Source organism: Genypterus blacodes, unplaced genomic scaffold (genome assembly GCF_046128005.1).
Source record: "Genypterus blacodes isolate CSIRO-AG114 ecotype Tasmania unplaced genomic scaffold, CSIRO-AGI_Gbla_v1 ptg000017l_1, whole genome shotgun sequence".
In the NCBI taxonomy this organism is placed as follows: domain Eukaryota; kingdom Metazoa; phylum Chordata; class Actinopteri; order Ophidiiformes; family Ophidiidae; genus Genypterus; species Genypterus blacodes.
Genome location: NW_027466831.1, coordinates 2,398,062 through 2,422,500, shown reverse-complemented (window position 1 = coordinate 2,422,500; position 24,439 = coordinate 2,398,062). Strand labels below are relative to the sequence as shown.

Genomic DNA, 24,439 nt, shown 5'->3' with positions numbered 1-24,439 from the left:
GCCTGAGCAGGGATTCACCCAAGCTAAGCTGAGGAGGGAAAGAGAGGAAAGAGGGAGAGAGAGAAAGAGAGGAAGAGAGAGAGATACATAAAGTCACATGGGTATGCATCCTGTCTCATCCATCAAACCATAGGGGATGGGCCAACACCATAATCTCTGTGGATGTGTGTACAAACACTGGCTGCTTTACAATCTGTCCATCATCCCAGCAGAAAAGAGAGCCGCCTCACTGTGGTGGGTCTTTGCATTAAAGTGCCTCGTATGAATGAAGACAGAGACCATTGATTCAAGTGGTCCATTGATTCAAAGCTTCAGGTGAAGGTGTATTGTAGAGCGCAATGTGGGGTGTCAGGAGAGCATATGGTGTAACATGTATGGTGTAACATGTATATATATGCAGGTGCGCCGGGAAGGAGGAAACCAATATGAGGCACATATTTTTAATGAACTCCTCCCTCAAAGATTCCACACCAGGCACTTGTGTATTTTAGTGTAGCTTGATGACATCATACTGAAATGTGTTCCACCTCCAATGACAAAATATGACAAACATTTTCAATTGAATACAACTAATCTTTTTCATAAATATACAGCCTCCAGACAAGTCTCACATTTTAATAAATGCCACGTCCCGTTCTTGCCACTAGATGGCACTAGTTTCTTTTCGTATGTGTAGTAGTTTTGCCATATGCTGTATATGCGATACCTGAAACAACAAAAGCAAACTGTTCCCTCTATATATTGACAGTTTAGTTCAGTGAGTGTTTAAAGCTCAGTGCAGACCCCTGAAATATCTGCATGTGTGGGATGCAGACATTTCTCTGTTTCCATTTATGAGGAAAATGTTAAAACATCTCTTCAATGTTCTGTCAAAAATATTACATTGCTTGTCAATCATCTTTCCAAAACACCCTGCATCAGTGCCACGGAACAATCACTTCATCCTGAATCAATCACTTCATCCTCAGCAAGTAGAGCTAAAGACTCATTTTGGTCTGAATCCCAGTTCTAACATTCAAATATTATGGATTTTACAACCTGGAAGACTTCTGCAGACTGAAGAAATATATGTCATATGATTATTACAACACATATGTATTCTTAGACAGCATTTTGACTCATCACATCCCCATGAGTTGTTTTGGTTTTGTTCTGATCTTCATCACCACGCCTTCCCAGTGTATTTGCAAAGGAAAACAGGAAATACTAAATCTCCCTTGGACATTATCATGTATTTGGCCTCAGGATAATAATATGTGCTGCAGCTGCTGTTTCTTACAATCTGTTTCTAAAAACAAATCAAGACTGGCTGTAAAGTGGACATGCAGAGCCATAACTAAAAAAGGAAATAATTGGGTGATGATTGTACAGCACTCTTAACTTTTCTTCTCACTCCAATTTGTCTTAAGAAAGCTCCCATTTAGTTTATTTTTCCCTTGCCAAGTCCATCCCATAGTGTCCAATCTCTAACACTTGCTGGCTGGCTTGCTTTTCTCTAGACTGGTAGGCATTACAATAAGACATCCCAGGTGGGAGTATTGCTGTTTTAGTTGGTCTCTGCCCACAAAGCAATGATCCCACGCGTGTAACCACCATTAGGTTTTGGTGTTGGCGTGAGCGAGTGAGGGAGGGATGGGTATGTTGGAGAAAGTATGAAGTATGGGTTGGATCAAACTTCTATTTATCTGATACACAGTTTAAGGTTTGGTTCCGTTCTGAATCTGGTGTAGAGTAAGGTTGTAAAATACAGCTTTTTACATGATCGCAACAGAAATTGTATTAAATCTCATTAAGTGATATTACATATACAGAGGATTCTAGACAATATTTGAGCTTTTGCAATCATACCTTCAATCAGTTATTTTTACACTTATCGACACTAAATCCTCACATTCCGAGTTCATAAAAGAATATGAATGTAATTGCGTCTTTTATTAATTTTCGAACTAATTTCTCCATTTGCAGCATTGCAGATAATGCCCTGTCCTGTATAACGACTCCACCAAGTGGCGATTCCATGAACGCACAGCTGCCTATTGCTGGTAAAAGCTCAACTTATGACACTGATCTATATAATGCAATAGCTGGTCAAATTATTAACAAATCCGCAAAAGTACGAGGACTGCACTGAGTAAAGGTGAAGCTCTAACCCTTTCCTGCAATTTAACCCTCCTGAAGGCAAGTTTTATTGCTGGGCTGTTGTATTGAATGCATATATCTGGTATAACCTGCTTGCTATGTATTATAAATCTTTACTAGGGTGGTTTTACATTATAATCAAACAATGAATAAACTATAACTAAGAATTATAATTTCTCCAATCACTTTTCCTTTACTAGGATGGTTTTACATAATAATAATAAAAAAAACTATAATAAAAAACTTTAATAAAGAGTTATAATTTATTCAATTTGCGTTTTTTACTAGGGTGGTTTTACATAATAATCAATAAATAAATAAACGATAATAACGAGTTTTAATTTCTCCAATTCGTCGGTGACTTCCTCTCTTGAGTCAATACATTACTCCTTCCGGTGCACTTATTCTTTCTCTTCCGGTTGACATCCGTTCGTGTGGCAGGTATGTACTTTCCCCACTATGGTGGACATTTACTATCTAAACCAATCTTGCCGCATTTTGCGTGCTCACATTAAAACAACAGTCGGGTTTGAATGAGTACTTTAATGGCTACATATCCGCCGCTAAATCGATTAGATGCGACCCGCCGAAAAAGCAACAGTTAGATATGAAATGTGCTAACACACTCCGTATCCCTGCTGGAGCTTAGCATTAGCTCCTGCTCAGACTGCGGTCTCGCGTATAGTCAAACTAATGTGTGTTTTGTTATTACTACATTACGCCACAGCCCGGTCTAAACTTGAATGAAGTTATTTCTCATCTACGATGTGTTTAAAATGTCTTACTTCTAGCAACACGCTGCTATGTTTACATTTCTTCCATAGTTGCCGGTTAGCTAATGATAGCATTTTAGGGTTACACACAACTGGAACCAACACGCTAGCGGTTTCCGGTAATACTGACTTATAATATTAGTAACATTTATTTGTGCTGTCCTTCTTTTCTTCATCAGATCACCTGAATCGCAATGGCAAAGTCAAAGAATCACACCACTCACAATCAATGTAAGTAATCACAGCACAGACAGAGCCATTTACCTGTGACTGGTTAGTAATGACCTCATACAGATAGATGTTTGTGTATGTTTGTCTTAATGTGCAACCGTGCTTAACTGCCATGGGATTGCAAACTTAAATTGTAGTTTAGAGAAAGCTTTACAGCAAAAAAATAAAATGTAGCCCCCAAACACATCACAGGTTTAATGAAAACTACAATCAACTTTTTAGAGTGAGCTTGTGTGCCCATGTGTCCACTTGTATTGACAATGTTGTAATTGTGTGCCTGCACAGCTCGTAAAGCCCATAGAAATGGCATCAAGAAGCCCACATCTCAGCGCTACGAGTCACTGAAGGGGGTATGTACTGTCGCACTTCATCACTGCTACACTTGCCAACATCAGTTAATAAAATGTCAACAGTTAATTTCAAAGTTGGATTGTAACACTTCTACCAGTCTATTGTTTCACCTACACTGTATGTTCTACACATTGTGTAATTATGTCAAACTTGTTATTCAAGAAACCCTGAAACTTTTCCTGGTGTTGCTCTGATAAAACCCTGTACCTTGTCTTTATATTTTAGTTGATTATTGGCTGTGCACCGTTCTGTCAGGCTGATTTTGTGTTGCATGATCTTATAAGTGACAGCATCATATTATATAATCATTTGAAAGAAGCAGATTTAGATTTTGAGCTCTGGCTTTATTGTGGTAAAAATTGTGGTGGAACCTATGGCAAAATGTTTTTTGATCATCCTGCAATGCAGCTCAGGCAGCACTCAATGAAAGGAATACTGATGAATCTCCATGAAATCAGCTGGAGTTCAATAGAAAGTTGATTGCTTTCTCTTTGAGTTTCCTTGAGATCCAGAAAGAATAAAATATAAATGGATAAAGGCTGACTGCTCCGTAGCTGGGTGAGGGTTTAATTAGATTTGACATTGATTAAAGATGGTGTTCCCAGTGATAAAAGGGGAATCGGAAAGATTTTTAAAATGTGATAAGATTCAGTAACCAGACAAGACATTGTTTGGTGCACTACTGAAGGATCTGAAGGGTGAAATGACGATCCCCGAGCGGCCCACTTGTTGTTTGTCTGTTGCGGTCATATCAGGCAGTGCTAATCGATAGGGTGTTGATTGGCTGGTGAAGGGTTGTTGATATCTTCTGCCATTTGAAGGAAACTTAAATATGCAAATTACTCCACAATGACCTACTCAGGGTACCTCAACAGTGATACGTTTGGCTCATCGGATCAAAAGCAGCAATGTTAAAATAGTCGTGTCCAAAAGTGTGTTGTCCATACTTGTGTTCCAACTAATCACTCAGTTTCTTTCTCTTCCATAGGTGGACCCCAAGTTCCTGAGGAACATGCGCTTTGCCAAGAAACACAACAAGAAGGGCATGAAGGCGGTCAGGAAGGCAGCAGCAGCAGCCCAGCCGAAATAAGCTGCAGTCCCCTCACCTCCCTGTTTGTCAACCTTTCATAGTGACTGTGTTACCACCATCACAATAAAGCTATGCTTTGTTAACAAACCACCTTTGCTTTCTATCTGTGTTCCTCCTGTAGTTTTAGCTGACGCTTCATTAATTACTTGACTATATTGAATTGCCTTCAAACCAGGGCAACAGAAGAAGTGACATTGTTCCCTGTGAGGTTCTCGCCCTTTTGAGTTCACTGATTCTGCAAGTCAGCAGCTGTAAATGTGTGCCGATGGAGAGGCAGGCACCTTCATCCTGCATCATCATTGCCATGTGGACATTAGAAAGGTTTCAGGGATGCTGCACCCTCACTTTCTGATTTAATATATGACAGCATTTCACATAAGCTTGTACCAAAATATATTCTGATCAAAATGAAAAAGGATCCAAAAATGTGTTAAAAGTGTTTAACTGCTGATAGCTTTCTGTACTTAAATATCACTTCCTTGTACTGGCCGTGGATTGTAACATTGAATATCAATGTTTTGGATGTGTAGAGCTACCTGGATTGGCCCCTTACACTTATGGCAGTAACAGACAGCTTGTATTATTATTATTGTTATGGTTCCCTCCACTCAGACAGTCCTGCTCCAGAGAATGAGCGGGTTGGCCTCTACCTTCATCAGCCTGTGCTCACCCACAGCAGCTCTGCACAGCCTCCTCCAGGGGAAATAGCCAGTAGTGTGAAAGTCCATAGGTGATGTTTGTACTGGTAATGAAATAATTGGAGGACTGGGGCCTGATTTGATGTCAGTGCACTGCAAACACACCCATGATTTCCACTGAGAGCAGAAGAGTGGAGAAGATGGTTAATATGGCAAAAAGATACTAAGATAATAACAAAGTTTGGCTCTGGCCAGACACTAAATGAGCGAGTTTGTCATAAAAATGTGGTTAATTTAGCAAAAACCTTTCAAAGGCGCCCTCTGATTTTTTTCTTTTGTAGTCAGATTGACTGATTCATAGTTTTGGTGCGCAGTAAAGTAGTTCCCCTCTCGCGACGTCACATCCGGCTACGCTTGCATCATTTCTCGTCTCTGCTGGCAGCCGGGGACAGAAAGCATGTGAGTACAACCATTCAAACTGTTATAGCGTTACACTTTTGACCACAGGCGCGCTCCATTCTTGACTTGTCACCACCCTGCCGCCCGCCCGGTAGCGCTACTTTTCACACCACCCGCATTCTGTGTAGTTATGAGCACGCTAACTGCAACATTGACCGGCTAGCCTAGCCTGCAAGCTAACAACAAGGAGGCGTCATCCCTGTCACTTTATGTAAGAAAAAAGTGATTTAGATGACGTCGCTGCTTAATCCAGTCAAAGTTTCATTTGAGTAATTCAGGGATTTTGTGTGTTAACTGTCAATTGGTAATCTTTGTTTCGATTGAAAACTTTTATCTGGCACTGACCGGCGTTGACAGGTCGGCTAATAATAAGAGACGAACAAATGGATCACCTGTCACAATTTGGGTTTAACTTTTTTGTTCAACTGAATTGTTAGATATTTATTCGACTCAATGTGAAAACGCGTCCTTAAATTTTGGTGTAATTGGTCTCTGTGGATGAGCTCATAATAGGACTCAGAGTTCTCCAGGGTAACACCTTGTATTGACACTGATTTATGTGCTGAAGTTTAATCTTTAGTTTTCTCTCCTCTGGACAGACATCATGGTGGAACGAGTGCCTGAATCCATCAACTTCCCTGCTGAGGAGGAGAAGGTCCTCCGTTTTTGGGAAGAGAATGACTGTTTCCAGGAATGCCTGAAACAATCCAAGAACAGGCCCAAGTGAGTCCAGATACAGGAAGACACAGAGGGGGACAAAACAAAGGAGAAATCCCACTCAAGACATTCAAGCAAACTGGGGTCACATCAAACCTACACTCAACACATCCTTAGTCGAGTATTACAGACCGGTTTTTCTCTTTCTGCCCAAAAAAGAGTGTGAAGTCTTTCATGTGTTCCTATTGACTCTCGGGCTCTGTATCTATACTCTTTAATCTCATGTTTTCTATCCCCTTTCCTGACAAGGTACACCTTCTATGACGGCCCTCCCTTTGCGACGGGTCTACCCCACTATGGGCACATCCTTGCCGGAACCATCAAGGACATTGTCACTCGCTTTTCCCACCAGAGTGGCTTCCATGTGGACCGTCGCTTTGGCTGGGACTGTCATGGCCTGCCGGTGGTGAGAACCCGAGTCCTCTTTTCCCTGGATATTCCTAAATGATCTCTTGCTGTCACTGAGACGTACATGCATGTGATCTTTCCAGTTTCCTCACTTCCTTTGTTTTATTAACAGGAATACGAGATTGATAAAACTCTCGGGATCAAAGGTCCCGCAGATGTGGCCAAGATGGGCATCGCTGAGTACAACAAGCAATGCAGAAACATTGTCATGAGATACTCCAATGAGTGGGAGGTGAGCATCAATATAATCATTATTTGTAGGGAGGAATGTAGCCATACTTGTACAACCACTTTTCTTTATTTCCCCTGAGCCATAGGAACTATGACTAACTGAACTGGCACAGCAACATAGTGTAGTGATGTTCTCTGTACTGTATCCACCTTTTGTGCCTGGGATCCATTTTGACGGGCTGGAACGGGTTTTACGGTTGATTTTAGATATGATTTTTAACATTTTTATTGAAGAAAGCATCATGCATTGCAATGAGCATCCAGTTACGGGACATTTCTGAAATTATATTATACATACAGAAGGGAAAAGAAGTAAAAGAAAAGCAAAGACACAAAAGAAAAAGAAGAGAATGAAAAACAACCACAGCCAGCAAAGAAATGACATGATGATGTAACCACAAAGACCAGAAAGACATCAGTGTTACTGGATGTCTGCACAGTTTTTTACAGGATGATATCATTCCACTGTACCAGAAATTGCGAAACGTATCATGGAATGTGTCAGGAGGAAAATGGAGGGGGGGGAGGGAGGGAGGGGTGGGGGGGACACACACACACACACACACACACAGAGGCAAAACAAAAAAAAGATCAGCCACACAACCCCACATTCACACGCCCATATCCTCGCCCGCCTGTAATAAACACTATTATTTGGTTTTGAAGTATCTATGCATTAGTCTAGCATAACCTGTAGAAGACTTGATCTGTGAAGTAAGATACAAATGGTTGTCATTTGAGAAAGAACGTTGTGTCCCCAAGATATGGTTCCTATTGTGTTTGATGTATGTTTTTGTCCCCAGATTTCAGTGAAGCGGATGGGCAGGTGGATTGACTTCAAAAATGACTACAAGACTCTGTACCCGTGGTTCATGGAGACCGTCTGGTATGGATCTCGGAAACGTTGCTTAGGAGGGAGTGTGATTCACACAGAAGCCGAATCCGTGTCTCAACCTTGTCTCTTATTCTCCTGTTGTGTCTAGGTGGGTGTTCAAGCAGCTCTACGTCAAGGGTCTGGTGTACAGAGGGGTCAAAGTCATGCCTTTCTCCACCGCCTGCAACACCCCGCTCTCCAACTTTGAGTCCCACCAGAACTACAAGGTTTGCACGTAACATATAATAACGTAACCATCTCGCACCTCTGCCAGCTAAACACTGCTCTCATAATCTGTATATGTTATTTATTTTCAGAAATAGAGACGTATACAAAGAGTATGAGACTAGCTAGACTGTTAGTGTTGAAAAGATGAAAAGTCAGCAACCTTATCTAGTTGCTGTTGTCATCAAATCTTCATCCAGCTCTTCTTTCCCTCTAAAATAAAAAGCTGCGGTCACCAACAGAGGGCAGACAGTCTGCATGGAAAAACATTGATTTTATTGTAATAATTAAAAACAATTTACTACTGAGGAAATGGACATTGAAGAATAATCTAGTACCCATCTCTTCTGTTTCTAGGATGTTCAGGACCCGTCAGTCATTGTCAACTTCCCACTGCTGGAGGACGAAAATGTATCCTTGATCGCCTGGACAACCACCCCCTGGACACTGCCGAGCAACTTGGCCCTCTGTGTCAATCCTGAGTTCCTCTATGTCAAGGTCAAAGGTGAGTCTGGGTGGAAAGGAGTGGCTGTGCCCTGTTGATTTTGTCGAGTCCTTGTCAAATTGATTACAAATCCCTTTTGATTTGTCAGTTAGAAACGGGGGAAATGTGTCACGGCGAAAAAAACTGGTCAAACTGGACCGCACTGCTCAGGCTGCTGTAATCTGAAGTGTCACCGGCTAATTACTGAGGCGTTAACAACTCTGAAAATGTCACACCCAGCTTGTGCAGCGCTCCCACGTCTCACCTATAAGCTTGCGTCCCGGTACGAACCAGGAGATCAAATAAATGAACATATGCTCCTATATCAATGAATCACCCAAGTCATTTACCGAGTAAGAAGACCAAACCTTTACTTAGTTTTTACTTGAGTGGACTGTGTGCATTTGCCGTTGTGTGTGTTTGTATGTGTGATTCAGACCTGACTGAAAATGGGTCACTTAAAAAGAAGAGAGAAAAAAAACCCCACGTTGTCCTTGTTCAAATATAAAAACACCCCCGAGAGGCGGCGAGTGTGTTTTGTCATCCTCCTCCTGTAGTGTTCACTCCCCTGTGAGAGAAACGAGTGAAAGGATGACCCAGATAATTTTTTTTTTGCCAGCCTGTGGTACCCACGCTGACTCTGCAGGGGGCACTGTTGAAGCACAGTTCGGGGCAGCTCCTCTAAAACTGCACCCGCTGCCGTGCTGCATGGGAGACCGCCTCGGAATACCAATGAATGTTTTTCCACCGGCTCCGTCTCTCCTCTTTTCATCCTCCTCTCTTTTTGCTTCATTTTCAGCCCCTTTCCCCCCCTCATTTCATTTTGTTGACTTTGCCTCCTCATCTACCTGTTCTGGTCCATCACTTTACTTTGAATCTCTCTATCTTTCTCTCTTTTTTTTTTTCCCTCCTCCCCCCCATCCCTGCCTTTGACACACCGGCTGAGCTCAGGGCTGTGAGCAGCTGTACGACTGAGCTGCGCCCGTCATTTGTCACATCACGGAGGAGAAGAAACATCTTTTATTGATGCTGCCCCCCCTCACCTTCCCTCTCTTCTCTGTCGCTCTCTGTCTCACACCATTTGGTTTTTGCCCGGTCCTCAACTGTTGTTCCTACGCTCTGCCTTTTTTTTGGAAATGGTTCCAGTGGTCTTTCGGGGAAAAAAAAAAAGATTCTCAAAATGAAACAGCTGCTCAACATATGCTGGCAGTATTTGTTCAACAGTTTAGAGTTTATTAAGCTCAACCTCTTGTAGTGTGGCTGTCAACAGCTTGATATCAGGGCTGTGTTCTTAAGAAGTTGTTATTTATTATAGTCATTTATGCTGCTTTGGTTTGACTTCCAGGTTACACAGCTATAGGCTTTGTGGCTTTGCTTTATTATTTATACATGACGATACTTTTGTAAAATATTAATATCTCTTTCCAGCATTTACCACGTCTGTGTTTCTCTTCACTTTTGTGCATATACAGAAAGATGTCTTCACGTCTTGTCCGTGTCACTTATTGTTCTCCTCTTCTCCGCTGTAGCCGTCTCAAAATGAGACGAGCTTTTGTTTTCGGCTGGTTTCTCAAACACGGGGTTTAATATAAAGAGTCATACAGCCAAAACACATTTGTTTCATTCTCTTCCCTCTGTCTCTGTGATTCCCAGATAACACCACAGGGAAGACTTACATTATGATGGAGGCCAGGCTGGCAGCTCTCTTTAAGGCGGAGAGTGAGTACACCATCCTGGACAAGTGAGTACACACATGAGTCAAAAGGCCATGGCTGATGTAAAACAACAACTTATTCCTTATATGGCCAGCATTAGGTATCAAACATACAAATACAAGTAATAAAACTGTGAATACTAAGCAAAGTGCTCCATTACAGGAGACAAATGGTTCTCAATGGTGTTTTTCAGTGCTGTGTTTGCATTATTATGTTTACTGCAGACTGAAGTGGAGTGAAGCTTAATGTTTGTGTTTCCGTTGAATAGCTTCCCCAAACTACTAACTCAAAGTATTTCTGTATCTCGCCGCGTCTGTGAAATTGCAATGTACGGAATGTCACGGAACAATGAACTGTTCAACTCAACCAAAGAGCTCTGATGAAGGCTGGTTACAGTGAGCGATAGAGGCGTAACACAAGATGCTGTATGTGGAATCGTGACACTTTCAAACTCGGCGGAGAGCGGAGAGAAAAAGTTTCAAACCCTAGCTACAGCGCGTTTCATGGAACTTTTTTCTCTTGAGCGACTGCCAAAGCTTATATTTCACATCGACTGAAAGGTTTTCTCTTGAGTTATGTCTTGGTTTCTAGAGTCAAGAGAAAAAGGGCTGAAGGTAGTGGCAGGAGAATTAGCGGAGGTCTATTTTTATTATCAGCCGATCGTCGTTCTTGTTGGTAGAAAGTAAATCAAATTCCCCCGTTTCCCAACTCCAATGGGTGAAGTTTAGGTGCAAAGTGGAGGAAGTGTTGAGGAGGAAATGGATCAGATTAAGGCAACACCTCCGTGAATAAGGGATACAGAATGTGCTGAAACCTGACGGAGCACAATTCTGGGGGATTTTTACACCCACTCATCCCATATATTTGTTCAAATTAGCTGTCAGTAAACAAAAAGCACATTGTAAAATTCTACCCTGGCAAGAGCCGCCGCTTTCTCCACCAGGACACTGTCCCCCGTCCACTGGGGGCGGAGACGTCTTTATAACCGCCGATCCTGACTGTCTCAGCTGCCGTTTCTCAAAACACTTCCAACGCTTCAGTTGAAGTCTCAAGAGATCCCGAGCCGTGTTTGCCATCACCAGTAAGAACCTAGAAAAGATGCTGATATAAAAATGAACAGCGGTTTGTGTTATTCTCTGCCTGCCCACGCCGCGGCTCATTGAGGCCCTTCTTTTTGGTTGCCCAGCACTTTATTTAAGTTAAGACGCCTTTCCTTCAGTTACCTGTACGAGATCAACAGGTTTCATTCCACAATGTTTCTGCAAGGAAGTCAATGCAGGAACAAGGGCTTTACATTTGTTTTTGTGTTTCTTAGATTCCCTGGCAAGACGCTGAAAGGGAAGAAGTACAAGCCTCTTTTCGACTACTTTGCACAGGTTTGTAGGGGTTTTACTGTTATTGTTATTAATTACCTGTCGGGTGAAAATCTGTTGTGTCTGATTACATTTGGAGTTCTCTGCTCTCTACTTCTCGTGCTTCCTCTCCACTCGCCCCTCATCACACTCTTCCCGTCCTTTTCAACCCAGTGTGGCGAGAGAGGAGCGTTCCAGGTGGTGATGGATAACTATGTCAAGGAAGAGGAGGGTACAGGCGTCGTGCACCAGGCGCCTTACTTTGGAGCTGTAAGTGTGGTCTTTTAATGTCTTCCCTCCTATTAGCTCTGTCCCTCTTCTCATCACAACAAGCATCCTGATCCACACTCTTCCTTGTTATCCGTTAACTACAGTGCATATTTACAAAAAGGTACGACGCCGATGAAACCTAAGCATTTAGATTAAACGTTATCGAGTATTGACAACATGCAGTCTGAAGGCCAGTGATTCCAGAAGAATTGCTTCTAGGTTAGCTGTCCTTGACAAGGGCGTGTAGTTGTCCGCGTGGTTGTTGCCAGCTGCAGACACAATCGTTCTTCCTCATTACCTTTGCTTTGCTCTCGTTGGCCCCATTATTCTTCCCGTTTTACTGCAGCTCAGTCCCTGTAGGGCCGTTACCCAAACCCTCTCCTGACTAATGCATCAGCAGCTCCGTTACCTTTGCGATTGTGTGAACTGTTTTGTTATTTCGTGATCGCATTCTCATTGATTAGCCGATTGAAATCTGAAATGTTGCTCTTACGAGGACCTGATAAAAACAAACCTGGCCCCTTGCAAACTCTAAATGTTACGACTGCGTGGAAGTATCCAATGCAGCCAAGTGTTACATTGTAAAGCACAAAGGCAATTTGGACTGTTTCACATATTACAAAAGCACATCAAAAAATAATGGGAGGAAAGTGAAATTGAAAGAAAGGAATAATTGACAAAACAATTCTGTCTTCAATAAAAACAAATTGCAAAACAAACAAACAAAAAAAAACAATTCTGCCGTACGTTTGCACTGCCTAAGCTTGTGAAGGAAAAAAAAAATCATTAGCCAAAAGCACAAAGAGTTGGAGTTAACATCTGTCAATGGCTAAATTTAGGGCATGTTTAACATTAGGAAGGAAGTTGTTTCCATCTGTGAGCAGCGTTTCACCGTGTTTGGATCTGACTCTAGGCACTGGCGTCTTAAAGACAATAGGGTCGAAGTGGGTTCTTGTTGTTCTCCCCCCAGTGTCAGACCACAACCATTCAAGGGCTTTAGAAACTATAAGCAACACTTTCAAATCTATTCTATAGCTAACTGGAAGCCATTGTACAGATATAAGAAAGGAGTTGCGTTCTCTTAGTTAGTGTTAAGATTTTGTTGTTGGTGGAAGTCCAGACTAGCGACGGTGGCAGCGTCCTCTCTGCTGGAGAGGAAGACCTTAATGAGTTTCCCCCCAGTTATTGCTCCGGCTGAGCAATAGCTTTCCTCCGTGTTGCCAAACAGAATTATCTCTGTCTCGTCTGTATTTAATTGAAGGGAATTAAATCCCATCCAGTTATTTGAGCATGGACACAGTAATTTAATAATGAGTCATAACATGTCATTTCCATCAAATGAGTGAAAACATTCTCAAAGGGGACTGGCTAATTGCGTTTGTTTGTTTTTAATGTCAGTTTCATCAATTGGGAGAATATTACTGGAGTAAATATGAAACAAAGCAGGTCGTTGTAAAGGTCATTGTTAAGATAATGGAACTTGACACAGCTTAGGCAATATTAGAATAGAATACTGGACTTTTGAATGTTTAGTACAAGTATAAACCCTTAATTTTGAAACTATTGTAATCTAAAACCTGCCTCTCCTCTGTAGGACGATCACCGGGTGTGCACGGAGTACAACATCATCCAGAGGGACCAAGCTCCTATCTGCCCCGTGGACGCCTCGGGCTGCTTCACATCTGAGGTCACCGACTTTGCGGGACAGTATGTCAAAGTAAGTGACACAATCGACATTTACATGCATATTGGTTGAGCTGACATTTCAGGCATTCCTCCCGTGCAAAGAATTCCCGCTGTGATCGATGAGTCTCAATAATATCCAAGGATGCTTTACATCAACATTTAATTGTTGCCATTCAAGGCTGTCCCGCAATGCTCCTTTTTCAACATTTCACCGAGATTTAAAACCATTAGAATCGTCAAAGCATGAAACGTTCAATGCATTTCGCAAGTGTTTTTGAAAGTAATTACTGGATATCGCTTGTTGATCAGTTATTCCAGTAAATCTCGCTGCCGAAGCACACTGTCACTGCATAGTGCACTGGATGCCCTCTTCCTCGCCGACACGCCCAACTTCATTACAACGCAACGTGCTCAGCGAGTGAAAAATAGCGGTCATACATGAAGAAGTCTGATCACTATTTCACATCCTGCTGCAAATGCCAGGGAGTGGACCTGACCCGCTGGTCACTAACAATACAGCGTGAGCTAATAAAGAGTACGGCGCCACGCTCCTCTGAGAGTCTGTCATAATCCGCTTTTAAAATATGTGAAAACCAAGCGTCAGTTTCAAGGCTGTCTGAGACATTCTTTATTGCCTCATAAAAAGGCGGAGGTGTTCCGAGAGAGCATCAGTCACAAGGTGGACTTCGCATAGAGGAAAGGAGCTAGCTTCGAGCCGTCTTTCGCTGAACTGAATAGCTAATATCTCAAGCAACATGAGAGCCGCATCTTATACCCAGAAGAGCCTGCAGGTCAGCGGGTCTGGCAGCCGTGTGAGGGTTCAGAGCCCGTCCCCGTCCCGGTGCCGCGGATCCTCTTACGACAGCCGTGGACGCGCTGGTTTCCGTGGCACAGCCATCGAGTTGGGCACAGAGATACACCAGCAACATGCCAACGAGAAGGAGGAAATGCAAGAGGTGAATGTAAAGTTTGCCGGATACATTGATAAGGTCCAGACACTGGAGCAGAGGAATGCTGCGCTTCAAGCTGAGCTGGCCGCACTGCAGAGCCGCTACAAGGGAGGCCCCTCAAACCTCGGAGAAGAATACGAGCTCAAGTTCAAAGAGGTGCGGGAGCTGATTGAGGCCTTAACTAATGAGAAGGGAGCCGCTGATATCGAAAGAGGCTATATTGAAGAAGAGGTGGAGGTGTGGAGACTAAGGTTGGAGGAGGAGCTGGCACTCAAAGAGGAAGCAGAGATGATCCTAAGGGAGTTCCGCCAGGACGTCGACAATGCCACTCTGCAGAAGGCTGAACTGGAGAAACGTATAGAGCAGCTGGTGGCTGAGATAGAGTTTCTCAAGAAGTTGCATGATGAAGAGGTAGCTGACCTGTTGAGGCAGATTGAGGACTCAAAGGTGACCGCCGAGCTGGATGGCGATCGGCCCGACCTGGCCGCCTACCTCCGTAACATGCGCGCTGAGATCGAGTCTGTCGCTGCCCGCAATGTCCAGGAGGCTGAGAAGTGGTACAAAAACAAGTTTGACACCCTGAAGGACCACGCTGGCAAACACGAGGAGCACATGAAGACCATGAAAGAGGAGATCACAAGCTTCCACAGCCAGGTGACAGACCTGCAGAACCAGATTGACGGCCTGAGGGCTCGCAATTCGGCCCTGGAGCATCAGCTGGAGGACATGGAGATGGCGCACATGGATAAGATGGGCAGCCTGGAGGGAATCATTGCTCAGCTGGAGGCGCAGCTCTGCGAAACCAAACTGGAGATGACCAAGTATCTCCAAGACTACCAGGAACTGCTGCACATTAAGCTGAAGCTGGATGCAGAGATCGCCACCTACAGGAAGCTGCTGGAAGGCGAGGAGCAGAGGCTCGGAATTACCAAAGATTCCCCAGCAGGTGTGTGAACATCCTGGGTTAGAGGAGCCGCAGGTCCCAAGCAGTTCCAGAGGACCGTCGGAGCATCATGGAGTGGAGAGGACAGCTCAATCTCGCTAAAGTTACTTCATCATTTTTGTTCTAACCCTCGCGCCATTTAGCCAGCGTGTACCGTTGTAGCTCATTACATAACTGTCTGCTTCCTTCCCTCAGTTCTCCTCAGGTCCTCAAACTGTGACCTCACTCACTGAAAAAACCCTTCCCTTGCTTTGCCCTTTATTCTCTCCTCCATTACCACTCCCATTAATATTTTTGGCAGCCTGTCGTGCTGCTGTCACTTTCCCCTCATCTTTTTCCTCTATTCGTTCTCCTACAGTACCGTTTGTTCAAATGAAATTAGCGTTCCATTTTGTTTTCCCCCTGCCAATACCACTTTTTTGTTTACCACTGTCACTGTGTTGCTCAGTATTTGGAGTTACACCTCCTTTACAATGAAACACTGTTTTCTGCTGTGATCTGTGGCGACTCCCCATCTTAAAGAAACAATTTCTGTAACTGGTCTGTGGAAAACCTCCATATGTTCGATGGTACAGAACTGATGGCCATTCACATGAATGTTGACCAACTATTAATAAAGAGTGCATTCACAATAATGCATGGATCACTTATTTCTCCTGTGAATTGCTTGTTTCCTCTTTGTCTCATGTTCTTTTCATACTGATCTACTTCTGTCTCCTTCTATAATACCTATTTCTCTACCTGCTCTCCCTTGTGTCAGACTGTTCCCCTCTTCTTAAGTCTCAATACAGGAAATCCATTGAAAAGCAAATGGATCCAGTCGTGGTTTTGTCCAGTTTATCAAACCTATTCACTTTATGCACGACAAACTTGAAGAAAATATGTTGTCCCCTCTTTGAATCCAGCCTGAGATTGCAAAACTGGACATTCTTCAGATGAAATATGCCTTGTAGCAACAAGGTGCTTAAAGAGTCACAAATACGAGTAAATAATTAAGTGACAATGTGAGAAAACATTGGTTCTACTTGTTTGGCTAAGTGATAGAGTAGCTGTGTTCTCTGAGTGGGTTGAGAATTTCCAATAAGTCTTCGCTTCACAGGCGCTCTTGTGTGTTTTTTAATGAGCTGGGTCAGGGCAAAACAAAATGTACTCCTGGCTGAGGAAGTTTAAAAGCCCTCTACAAAGAGATCAGAACAAACAATCTGCCAAACACCATGCTGAAAAGTCTTATTTATGAGCTCCTGCAGAATTGCACTGTGAGCTCGCTTCCAGGGAGATGAAATAGCTCACGTTATGCCACCGGGCTGATTGCATATTAGATTGGTGGCCGTAAACAATGAGCTGGATGATGAAACAGTCTTCACCTCTTACCTGTTGTGATGTTTATCATAGCCGTGTAAGCTGAGTTTGACCTTGACTCTCAAATTATTTTTTTTGCACTGTGGCGTGAAGCTTGATGTCTCATGGTATTCAGAAGGGTTTACTGGCTTTTGTTCTCCTAGGAATAAAGTTTTCAGTATAAAAGCCGCACTTTGTCGTAAATGGTGGGTCAAACCTCTCAGATTGCAACATGTACAGGGGAGCGATAGAGTTATAGGACTTGAAAAAATGTTAGTTCATTTTATGCATGAAGTCCTAACACAATGTTCTTCCTCGGTAGCTTCTCCAAAGATTCCTTGGCTCTGAAATGATTCTAATAACTGTTATTCTGTTATGAATATGTACTCTATTGTGAATTATTAAGGGCAATAAAATCATATTTGGAAGACTTATCTTGAGATTAGGAAACACTAACATGATGTTTTTGTCTGGAGTTCTTGTTGCAGGAGAATATAATCGAACTAAATAAACGTTAGACTGTGCCAACTTATGACAAGAACATATTAGATGTTTTACTTAATTGCGTTGGCAAAAGAAAAGATGAGAACATAATGCAAAGGAGCCGCTGACGTTCCAGGTCATCCATTATCACTCCTATTCCTGCTTGCCAGTAATGTCTAATGTAATGTTTTTGTTTGCTGTGGGCAGGATGCTGACAAGCATATCATCAAGTGGTTGAAGGAGAAAGGTCGCCTCGTCAATGCCAGCAGTTTCAAGCATAGCTACCCCTTCTGCTGGAGGTGAGATATGTGTTACAGCTACTTGATTCTGTTAACTGTGTCCCGTTACTGGGGCTCCTTTTTTTAATTCGATTACTCTAAAGCTTCCATTAGTGTGCCACAGTGGGCCCTTAAAGCCAAGGGTTTAGGATAACCCCGTCTGCTGGAGATAAAGGTTAGACATCCTGGACAACACATTATGTGCTTTGTCAGTTCAGTTTATTGTACTGTCGGGAGATATAATGAGCTGACATGATATTATCCATTTAACCAGCAGTATAGTATGCAAATTCTGTATGCTCATGGCTCCTTCAGGACCATTAGCGTTGTACATCACTAGCAGTTTTGTGTCCTCTGCACGGAATCAATTCACAAAGCCTTTGCAACCAATGGCGCACGTAGCCTCTCAAGGTCCCACATGATCACATCTTTTCAACCGGCACACACAGATCCGCCCACGTACTTGCTTTTTTGCATTGACACACCGTCTCACGCTGAGCAGCCGACGCCTGACCCGATCAAGATTCATTAACCCTAGTTAGTATACGGAGATGTGCGTGCTGCCACTAGCTGGCACGGGCTCATAAGCACACTTCCAAATAAACTGGCTGTGCCTCTGCTTTTCCTGGAGATGAGAAATGTAGAAAGTTGCCATTTTCACCCACCATTAACTATTGCAGAAGAGCTGGTAAATGTGTGATGAATCCAGCTCGCAGCGGCACAAACCGTAAGAAAATAGTCAGTTATTAACTCGTTTTCAAATATCAGTACTGTCAATTTTTTGTGTTCACATTTAAATAGCCAACCAATTTTTACAATACAGAATCTCCAGATGCACGTCTCAATTTTGTAGCTACATAAACACTGGTGCAGCAGATGTAGTCTTAACCACGTTTAATATTTAATCATCATCTCCCCTGTTGGTGTACTTGCAGGTCCGACACTCCCCTGATCTACAAAGCCGTCCCCAGCTGGTTCGTGAGAGTCGAGCACATGGTGGAGAAGCTATTGGAGAACAATGGGAAATGCTACTGGTAAGCTCTTTGTTCGGGAAGCAAACGGAAAAAACAAGCGTCGTGTCTCCAGCTACGGGCTCCTCGCCAAACAGGTGGTCAAATTATTTCAAGCCCAGCGCGGTAATCACATCAACGGAATGATCACAGCCATGACGCCGCTCTCGCATGGCCTGTTTGTGTCGCAGTCATAAGTCCCTCCATCAACCATAATACAGGACAGACGTGGTGTTACCGGATACGGGGTTAGAATCCACAACAAGGCATTTTATCTGAATGCAAATGACACCAATGTTTTAGAAAGAAGGAGAAATTAGCCTGTTGTTAATTGTGAGGACAGAATGAAGAATAAAAGTAAGTGCTGGCATGATGGCTCTGCTGAGTGGTATAACCCTCGCTGCTCCCAGTGCTCCTTTCTGAGCCACGCTAGCTGCCTCTGGTAATGGGACTGTCAAACTGAGATGAATGACTAGCCACGAGGCAGGTGAAGTCGCACGGACACACATGCACACGCAGCCTGATACAAACACACACACACTACTTTTAAGGATAAATTCTGTATTTATTGGATGCTTCAGTCATGCTCCAGGTGCTTTTATTTGAGTAGAAAGGAAGTAGGTATTTGTGTATATGTGTGGATCTATGTATGTATGTATATGTTTGTGTATATGGGTGCGTTCAGAAGAAGAACACGTACGTACACACATACACACCCACGCCCCATCCCGGTGACTGTGTCCGTGTGGCTGCACACTGATGCTCTGAGCTTCCCAATTATGCTTATTCTCAAATCTTAATCATTTGATTTTGTTTAAAGAAGAACACCCTTTGATTAGAATCACACTTTCATGCTGAAGTGTTCTATTCGCAGGAAGAATGCCTGTTGGTGAGGGTTGGCAGCTCATCAGCATCCTAATGAAAGCAGAATCCTTGCCGAGTTCAGTACCTTTTTATATTAAGTTCCTGGTAGCTGATGAGACTGAGAAAAAAAGAAAACCTCCTCCAGAAAGCAAAGTGCTAGTTAACCGCATTCTCAAAGTGATTTGTTCATTTTATCTCAGTTTGCAGTGGGTGGGCTCGCTCTCAAGTATCTACTGAGAAGGTTCACCCAGCCTGCATTCTCCTTATGCGTGTCTGAATAAATTAAGGAGCAAGGAGACTCCATCTTTTGTGTACTGATCCCTGATTTCAGTACGTGATTGTAAGAGAGACACGAGTGCAGTGCTGGTTCCTTCTAGCCTTAAAGGATGAATATGGTAGAGACACATTCTTCGCCTGCATTGTACATTCTCCCTTCCAGCTCTTTGTTTTCAAATCATTCAACCTAGCTTCTGCTTCTCCCCCCTCTGTGTTTGTATTGTCCCGTTACCCTCTCTTTCTTCCGCTGTGCGCACTCGTATCTCTGCCGTTCAGTCGGTCTACAACCTCTGCCCCTCGCACTCCCTTTTGCATCCGTCCCTGGTGTCGGCGACTTTTAATAGAAACCGGTACATGTTAAATGGCTCCGCTGCGCATTTCCAGCGCGAGACGGCACACTCTAAATTCTACATTTAGCACCAACGGAGAGGGAGCCGAGGGAAGGTGGGGGTCGGAACGGCCTGAGCAGGAAAAGAAAAATCATTAAATTGATATATTAGGGGCCTAAATAGAAATGCCTCCTACAAATGGGAATTGATGAACTCGTTGCTTAGCGCGTGTGAATCCTGACGACGATTTATACCCCCTGCACCATTCTCCCGGGTAACATGGCCAAGCACAGCAAGAGGGGTGGGGGCGAGGGAAAAAAAGTGTGTGTGTGTGTGTGTGTGTGTGTGTGTGTGTGTGTGTGTGTGTGTGTGTGTGTGTGTGTGTGTGTGTGTGTGTGTGTGTGTGTGTGTGTGTGTGTGTGTGTGTGTGTGTGTGTGTGTGTGTGTGTGTGTGTGTCAGACAGTGGGTGAAAGCTAGAAATTGGTCAAGGTAAAATGGGAAATAGAGAGCCGAGGTGTACTAAGGAGGAAGATGCCTCGGAGGAAACGTTAACCTTTACAGTTAAGCTACATAAAAAGGGCAGTGCACATTTTATTTTCGGGAGGAAAAATGAGGAGAAGGTGGGATAGAACCAAGCCCAATAATAGCAAAAGAGCTAATGATGAATAACTATACTTGCTGTTGTTGCGAGGAGATACACAGCACATTAAATTGACTTTTGGGAAGTAGCAGCAGTAAATACTTGAGTACCTAATGAGATTTTAAGCCGAGTATAGCAGCTGTTTGCTTGTTGTTTGTCATTTTTGATGTGAAATCGGCTCCACTCGCCAGCGTCAGGAGACACGATTGTTGCAGTGCAGTGTTTTATGTTTTATAAGTAATTGAAACCTGTGCACAACATATCTCTCTTCTCCTCCTTCTGCAGGATTCCAGAGTTTGTGCGTGAGAAGCGCTTTGGGAACTGGCTCCGGGACGCACGCGATTGGGCGGTTTCAAGGAACCGTTACTGGGGTACACCGATCCCCCTTTGGGTCAGCGATGACTTTGAGGAGGTCAGTCAAATGCTCACACACAAAAGCACACGTTTTTTCCGTTGTAAATAGACTGCACAATGCTTTTAATACGTCATCCCTCTTTTGCGGCAGTGAGAGCAACAGTCAGGTATAAATCTAGATGAAAGGATGCAATGGAAGATAAGCGTTCTTTGTAAATCCCATTTATATTTACCATGGCACATTCATTTTCTGTCTTCAAAGGAACACTGTGTATCCCAAGGCAAACCTATCTGGGGTTCTCCATATAAATTGGCAGGGGGAACACAGCTTAATATGCTTGGCCCTTTTTATATTGTGGGCGGGGGAGGGGCGTCCTCTCAAAAGTCTTCTGGCACTGCCGGTTGAGGTGACAACGGTGTCAAAGCCGAGTCAAGCGTGGCTCTGCCCTGCAGTCTGAGCGAGCCGTCCCCAGGCAGCATCACTGAGCGCCTTTATGAGCTCAACACGTGAGTCATGCGACGAAGCAAGTACACAGCACATAAACACAAACCCAAATGTGGTCGGCTTCTCATTACTGCGCCGGAAAAGACGACTTCAAAGGTCCAGGACAAAAACTAGAATTGAGGCGAGAAAAGGAAGATTCGGTGGAGGGACTGAGAAAGGGACGGAATAAATGAGCCGGTTAAGAAATGAGAGAGTGCGGGACGGGAAAACTGCAGACATGACAGGCAGAAGAGGAAATAGACGTCGTTATCGGTCAAGACCCGAACCCAACCGAGAATGTTCAACTTGTGAATGTTCATTACCGAGCCCTGCCAACTATGACGAGTGGACTGAAATGAATCTAAATGTCAGAATTGGGTTGTTTGAGTGTGTGAAAAATGAAGAGTCGGTCTCCTGGTTGAAAGAGGGACAGCCAGCGACCTGCTTGCTGGAAATAGCATTATGACTGTTTCCAGAACATTGGCTCTCCCTGGTGCCGCCGCCGCCCTCACACACACTCCTTAGATCTAACTCACACACTCAATTTGGAGAAGTGTGTGTGTGTCTGTCGGTGTGTTTATGTGCTCCACTATGGTTTCTATGTCAGTATATTTTCTTTGCGTACTACATCTCCCTGTCCTCGTGTTTTGGGCTTTCTTCATCCTCACTTCTTTGTATCTGGGCCATTTTACCTGGCACTGTTGTAAAACTGGAGCAGAGCCTACAGGTTAACTCTCTGAGGAGGCCAGATAACACACTTTACCTTACTTTCCAAGGTAAACTTACTCAGGAAGTGTGTTAAAGGCCTGTTTTTCAGTCATGTAATAAGAAAATACAAAATAATGATAAGAAAGTTAGCACAGATAGTTCTTTGTAGGCTTTACCATTACTATTACTCATAATTAGATGTAAATTACCAGTAAGAAAGGGAAGATTGAGTCAATTGTCGATCACTCAGCCAGTGTTACTAATTTTATCATTGGAATCCTAATTTAGAAATTCTGTAAATATGCCTGATGTTGCTTACCCTGTATCGACATGTTGTATCTCAATGCTTGTGTGTGTGTCCATCAGGTGGTGTGTGTCGGGTCGATCGCAGAACTAGAGGAGTTCACCGGAGTCAAAGTAACGGATCTGCATCGGGAGAGGTCAGTCACCGACCAGCCGTGGATAATGTGTGCATGCAGATGTGTGTGTGTGTGGTAATCATTTTGAATTGTTCCCCGTGTCCTTCTAATGTGACCTGTCTGCCAGGAACCAGACTTCCCAACGTGGATCACTTTACCCATCCGCTGGACATCCTCTAATTACTTTTAATCACATTCGCGGGGCTGCATATTTTTAATTGATGGGGGAGGAACGAGATGCTTTCATCGTCCTCCTCGGTTCGTGTTGTGTATTCCGGGCGTCTCTGCAAGTAGTTTCATAACAAGTCCTCTCCAGAGCAGGCGGCCAAAATGATACATTCATGTACTGAGAAAAAATCTGAGTAGTTCTTTTTGTAATGTGCCTGCCACTTAACGGTCTCCCTTCTCTCCGAACCCTTAGAACAGGGCACTTAAGGACAGCAGAGTGCAGCAGGGGAGCAGCTTTAATGGTAACAGTCGGTTGTATTGGGCAGGTTAGAGGCCCGAGTGTGTCTAATTCGGTTCATGTGAAGGTTGTAGCCGGATAGGGAAAAAGGAAGCAAATGTGCCAAGTCAACTTCCCATGGATATGTAGTGTTGAAAGAACCCAGGCTCCAGCTAAGGCGACTTTCCATACATTCGCTGCACTTGATCTAGTTTTAATGGGCACGTCCTGGGGGTTGACATTTTGTTAGTTCTGTAAGATAAAAGCCATGTTCATGTTTTTCCACTATTGAAGCAACTTTACTGGTGGAATGATCAGAGTGAGTTTCAAGGATTAAATGAATCTATAGCCTTGTGTTTATAACCCTAAGCAATAAATTAATTTTACAGCACTTCAGCACATCATAAGCACCACTATTATTTTCTCTAGCCTTGGTCCCAAAGGTGAGCGGTGAAAATCAATGTTACGGACTGCAGCCAAAGACCCCTGGATCTATAATGTGTGTACAGTTTTATAAGGTTCTCACTCACACTCACACGCTTCTCCTGATCTCCAACTGCCTTCATCTCTCTGCTCAGCATTGACCATCTGACCATCCCATCGCGGTGCGGTAAGGGCGTGCTGCGGAGAGTCACCGAGGTGTTTGACTGCTGGTTTGAGAGTGGCAGCATGCCGTACGCCCAGGCCCATTACCCCTTCGAGAACAGGAAAGAGTTTGAAGACACTTTCCCAGCAGACTTTATCGCTGAAGGCATTGACCAGACCAGAGGATGGTAAGCCCAGAATAGGAATTAATGGTTAATTGATGGAGGAATAGATTGACAGATGAGAAACGCACATTTCCCGGCGAACTGAAAGGAGGGACAGTCGCGGGACGAGTCGGGGACAATCATGTTCCTCACACAAATTAGAATTTTATGGAGTTATTCTAAGTGGCATAATCAAAATGATGAATTTGAAGAGTTTCTCCACTTTCTTCTGGGTTGTACCTGTGACTGTGACATCATTCACCGTGTTCTTGTGTTCCAGGTTCTATACCCTGCTGGTTCTGTCCACGGCTCTGTTTGGCAAGCCGCCCTTCAAGAATGTCATTGTTAATGGACTCGTGCTTGCAAGGTCAGTTCATTTACATAATGACAATCCCTCTCCCTTCTCTTTTGTCATGTGTGAATAAAATACATTTTCACTAAGTCATTTTCAAACACATTGTTGAGCAAAGTTTGCAGACACCATTCTGTCCCCCCCCCCGCCCCAGCTTCTTTTCTTTTCTGACT

At 43.6% G+C, this 24,439-nt stretch overlaps 3 protein-coding genes across 5 annotated transcripts in view; all 3 read left to right on the top strand.

Annotated features, from left to right (window-relative positions):
- The first annotated feature begins 2,549 nt into the window (after nt 1-2,549).
- On the top strand, nt 2,550-4,674 carry rpl29 (ribosomal protein L29). The gene is made up of 4 exons (XM_076141397.1): nt 2,550-2,580; nt 3,092-3,143; nt 3,429-3,493; nt 4,483-4,674. The coding sequence occupies exons 2-4, from the start codon at nt 3,107-3,109 to the stop codon at nt 4,582-4,584; spliced, it is 204 nt and encodes a 67-aa protein (XP_075997512.1). The 5' UTR covers nt 2,550-2,580; nt 3,092-3,106; the 3' UTR covers nt 4,585-4,674.
- A 952-nt stretch (nt 4,675-5,626) lies between these two features.
- The window catches only part of iars1 (isoleucyl-tRNA synthetase 1), a 36,543-nt gene continuing 17,730 nt past the window's right edge, over nt 5,627-24,439 (top strand). For 2 of the 3 annotated variants that reach the window (XM_076140874.1, XM_076140872.1), the window contains exons 1-17: nt 5,627-5,681; nt 6,281-6,404; nt 6,648-6,804; nt 6,919-7,038; nt 7,841-7,923; nt 8,021-8,138; nt 8,494-8,641; nt 10,274-10,361; nt 11,651-11,711; nt 11,862-11,957; nt 13,552-13,674; nt 17,565-17,656; nt 18,571-18,669; nt 21,041-21,167; nt 22,668-22,741; nt 23,744-23,938; nt 24,195-24,281. In XM_076140874.1, the coding sequence (XP_075996989.1) occupies nt 6,286-6,404; nt 6,648-6,804; nt 6,919-7,038; nt 7,841-7,923; nt 8,021-8,138; nt 8,494-8,641; nt 10,274-10,361; nt 11,651-11,711; nt 11,862-11,957; nt 13,552-13,674; nt 17,565-17,656; nt 18,571-18,669; nt 21,041-21,167; nt 22,668-22,741; nt 23,744-23,938; nt 24,195-24,281 (1,787 nt within the window). In that variant the 5' untranslated portion in view covers nt 5,627-5,681; nt 6,281-6,285. Of the gene's footprint in view, nt 5,682-5,711; nt 5,893-6,280; nt 6,405-6,647; nt 6,805-6,918; nt 7,039-7,840; nt 7,924-8,020; nt 8,139-8,493; nt 8,642-10,273; nt 10,362-11,650; nt 11,712-11,861; nt 11,958-13,551; nt 13,675-17,564; nt 17,657-18,570; nt 18,670-21,040; nt 21,168-22,667; nt 22,742-23,743; nt 23,939-24,194; nt 24,282-24,439 lie in introns of those variants that run through there. The other variant, XM_076140873.1, reaches the window with a different exon arrangement.
- On the top strand, nt 14,025-16,061 carry LOC142991225 (vimentin-like). The gene has a single exon (XM_076141277.1). It carries the CDS (start codon nt 14,399-14,401, stop codon nt 15,545-15,547), a length of 1,149 nt encoding a protein of 382 aa, XP_075997392.1. The 5' UTR covers nt 14,025-14,398; the 3' UTR covers nt 15,548-16,061.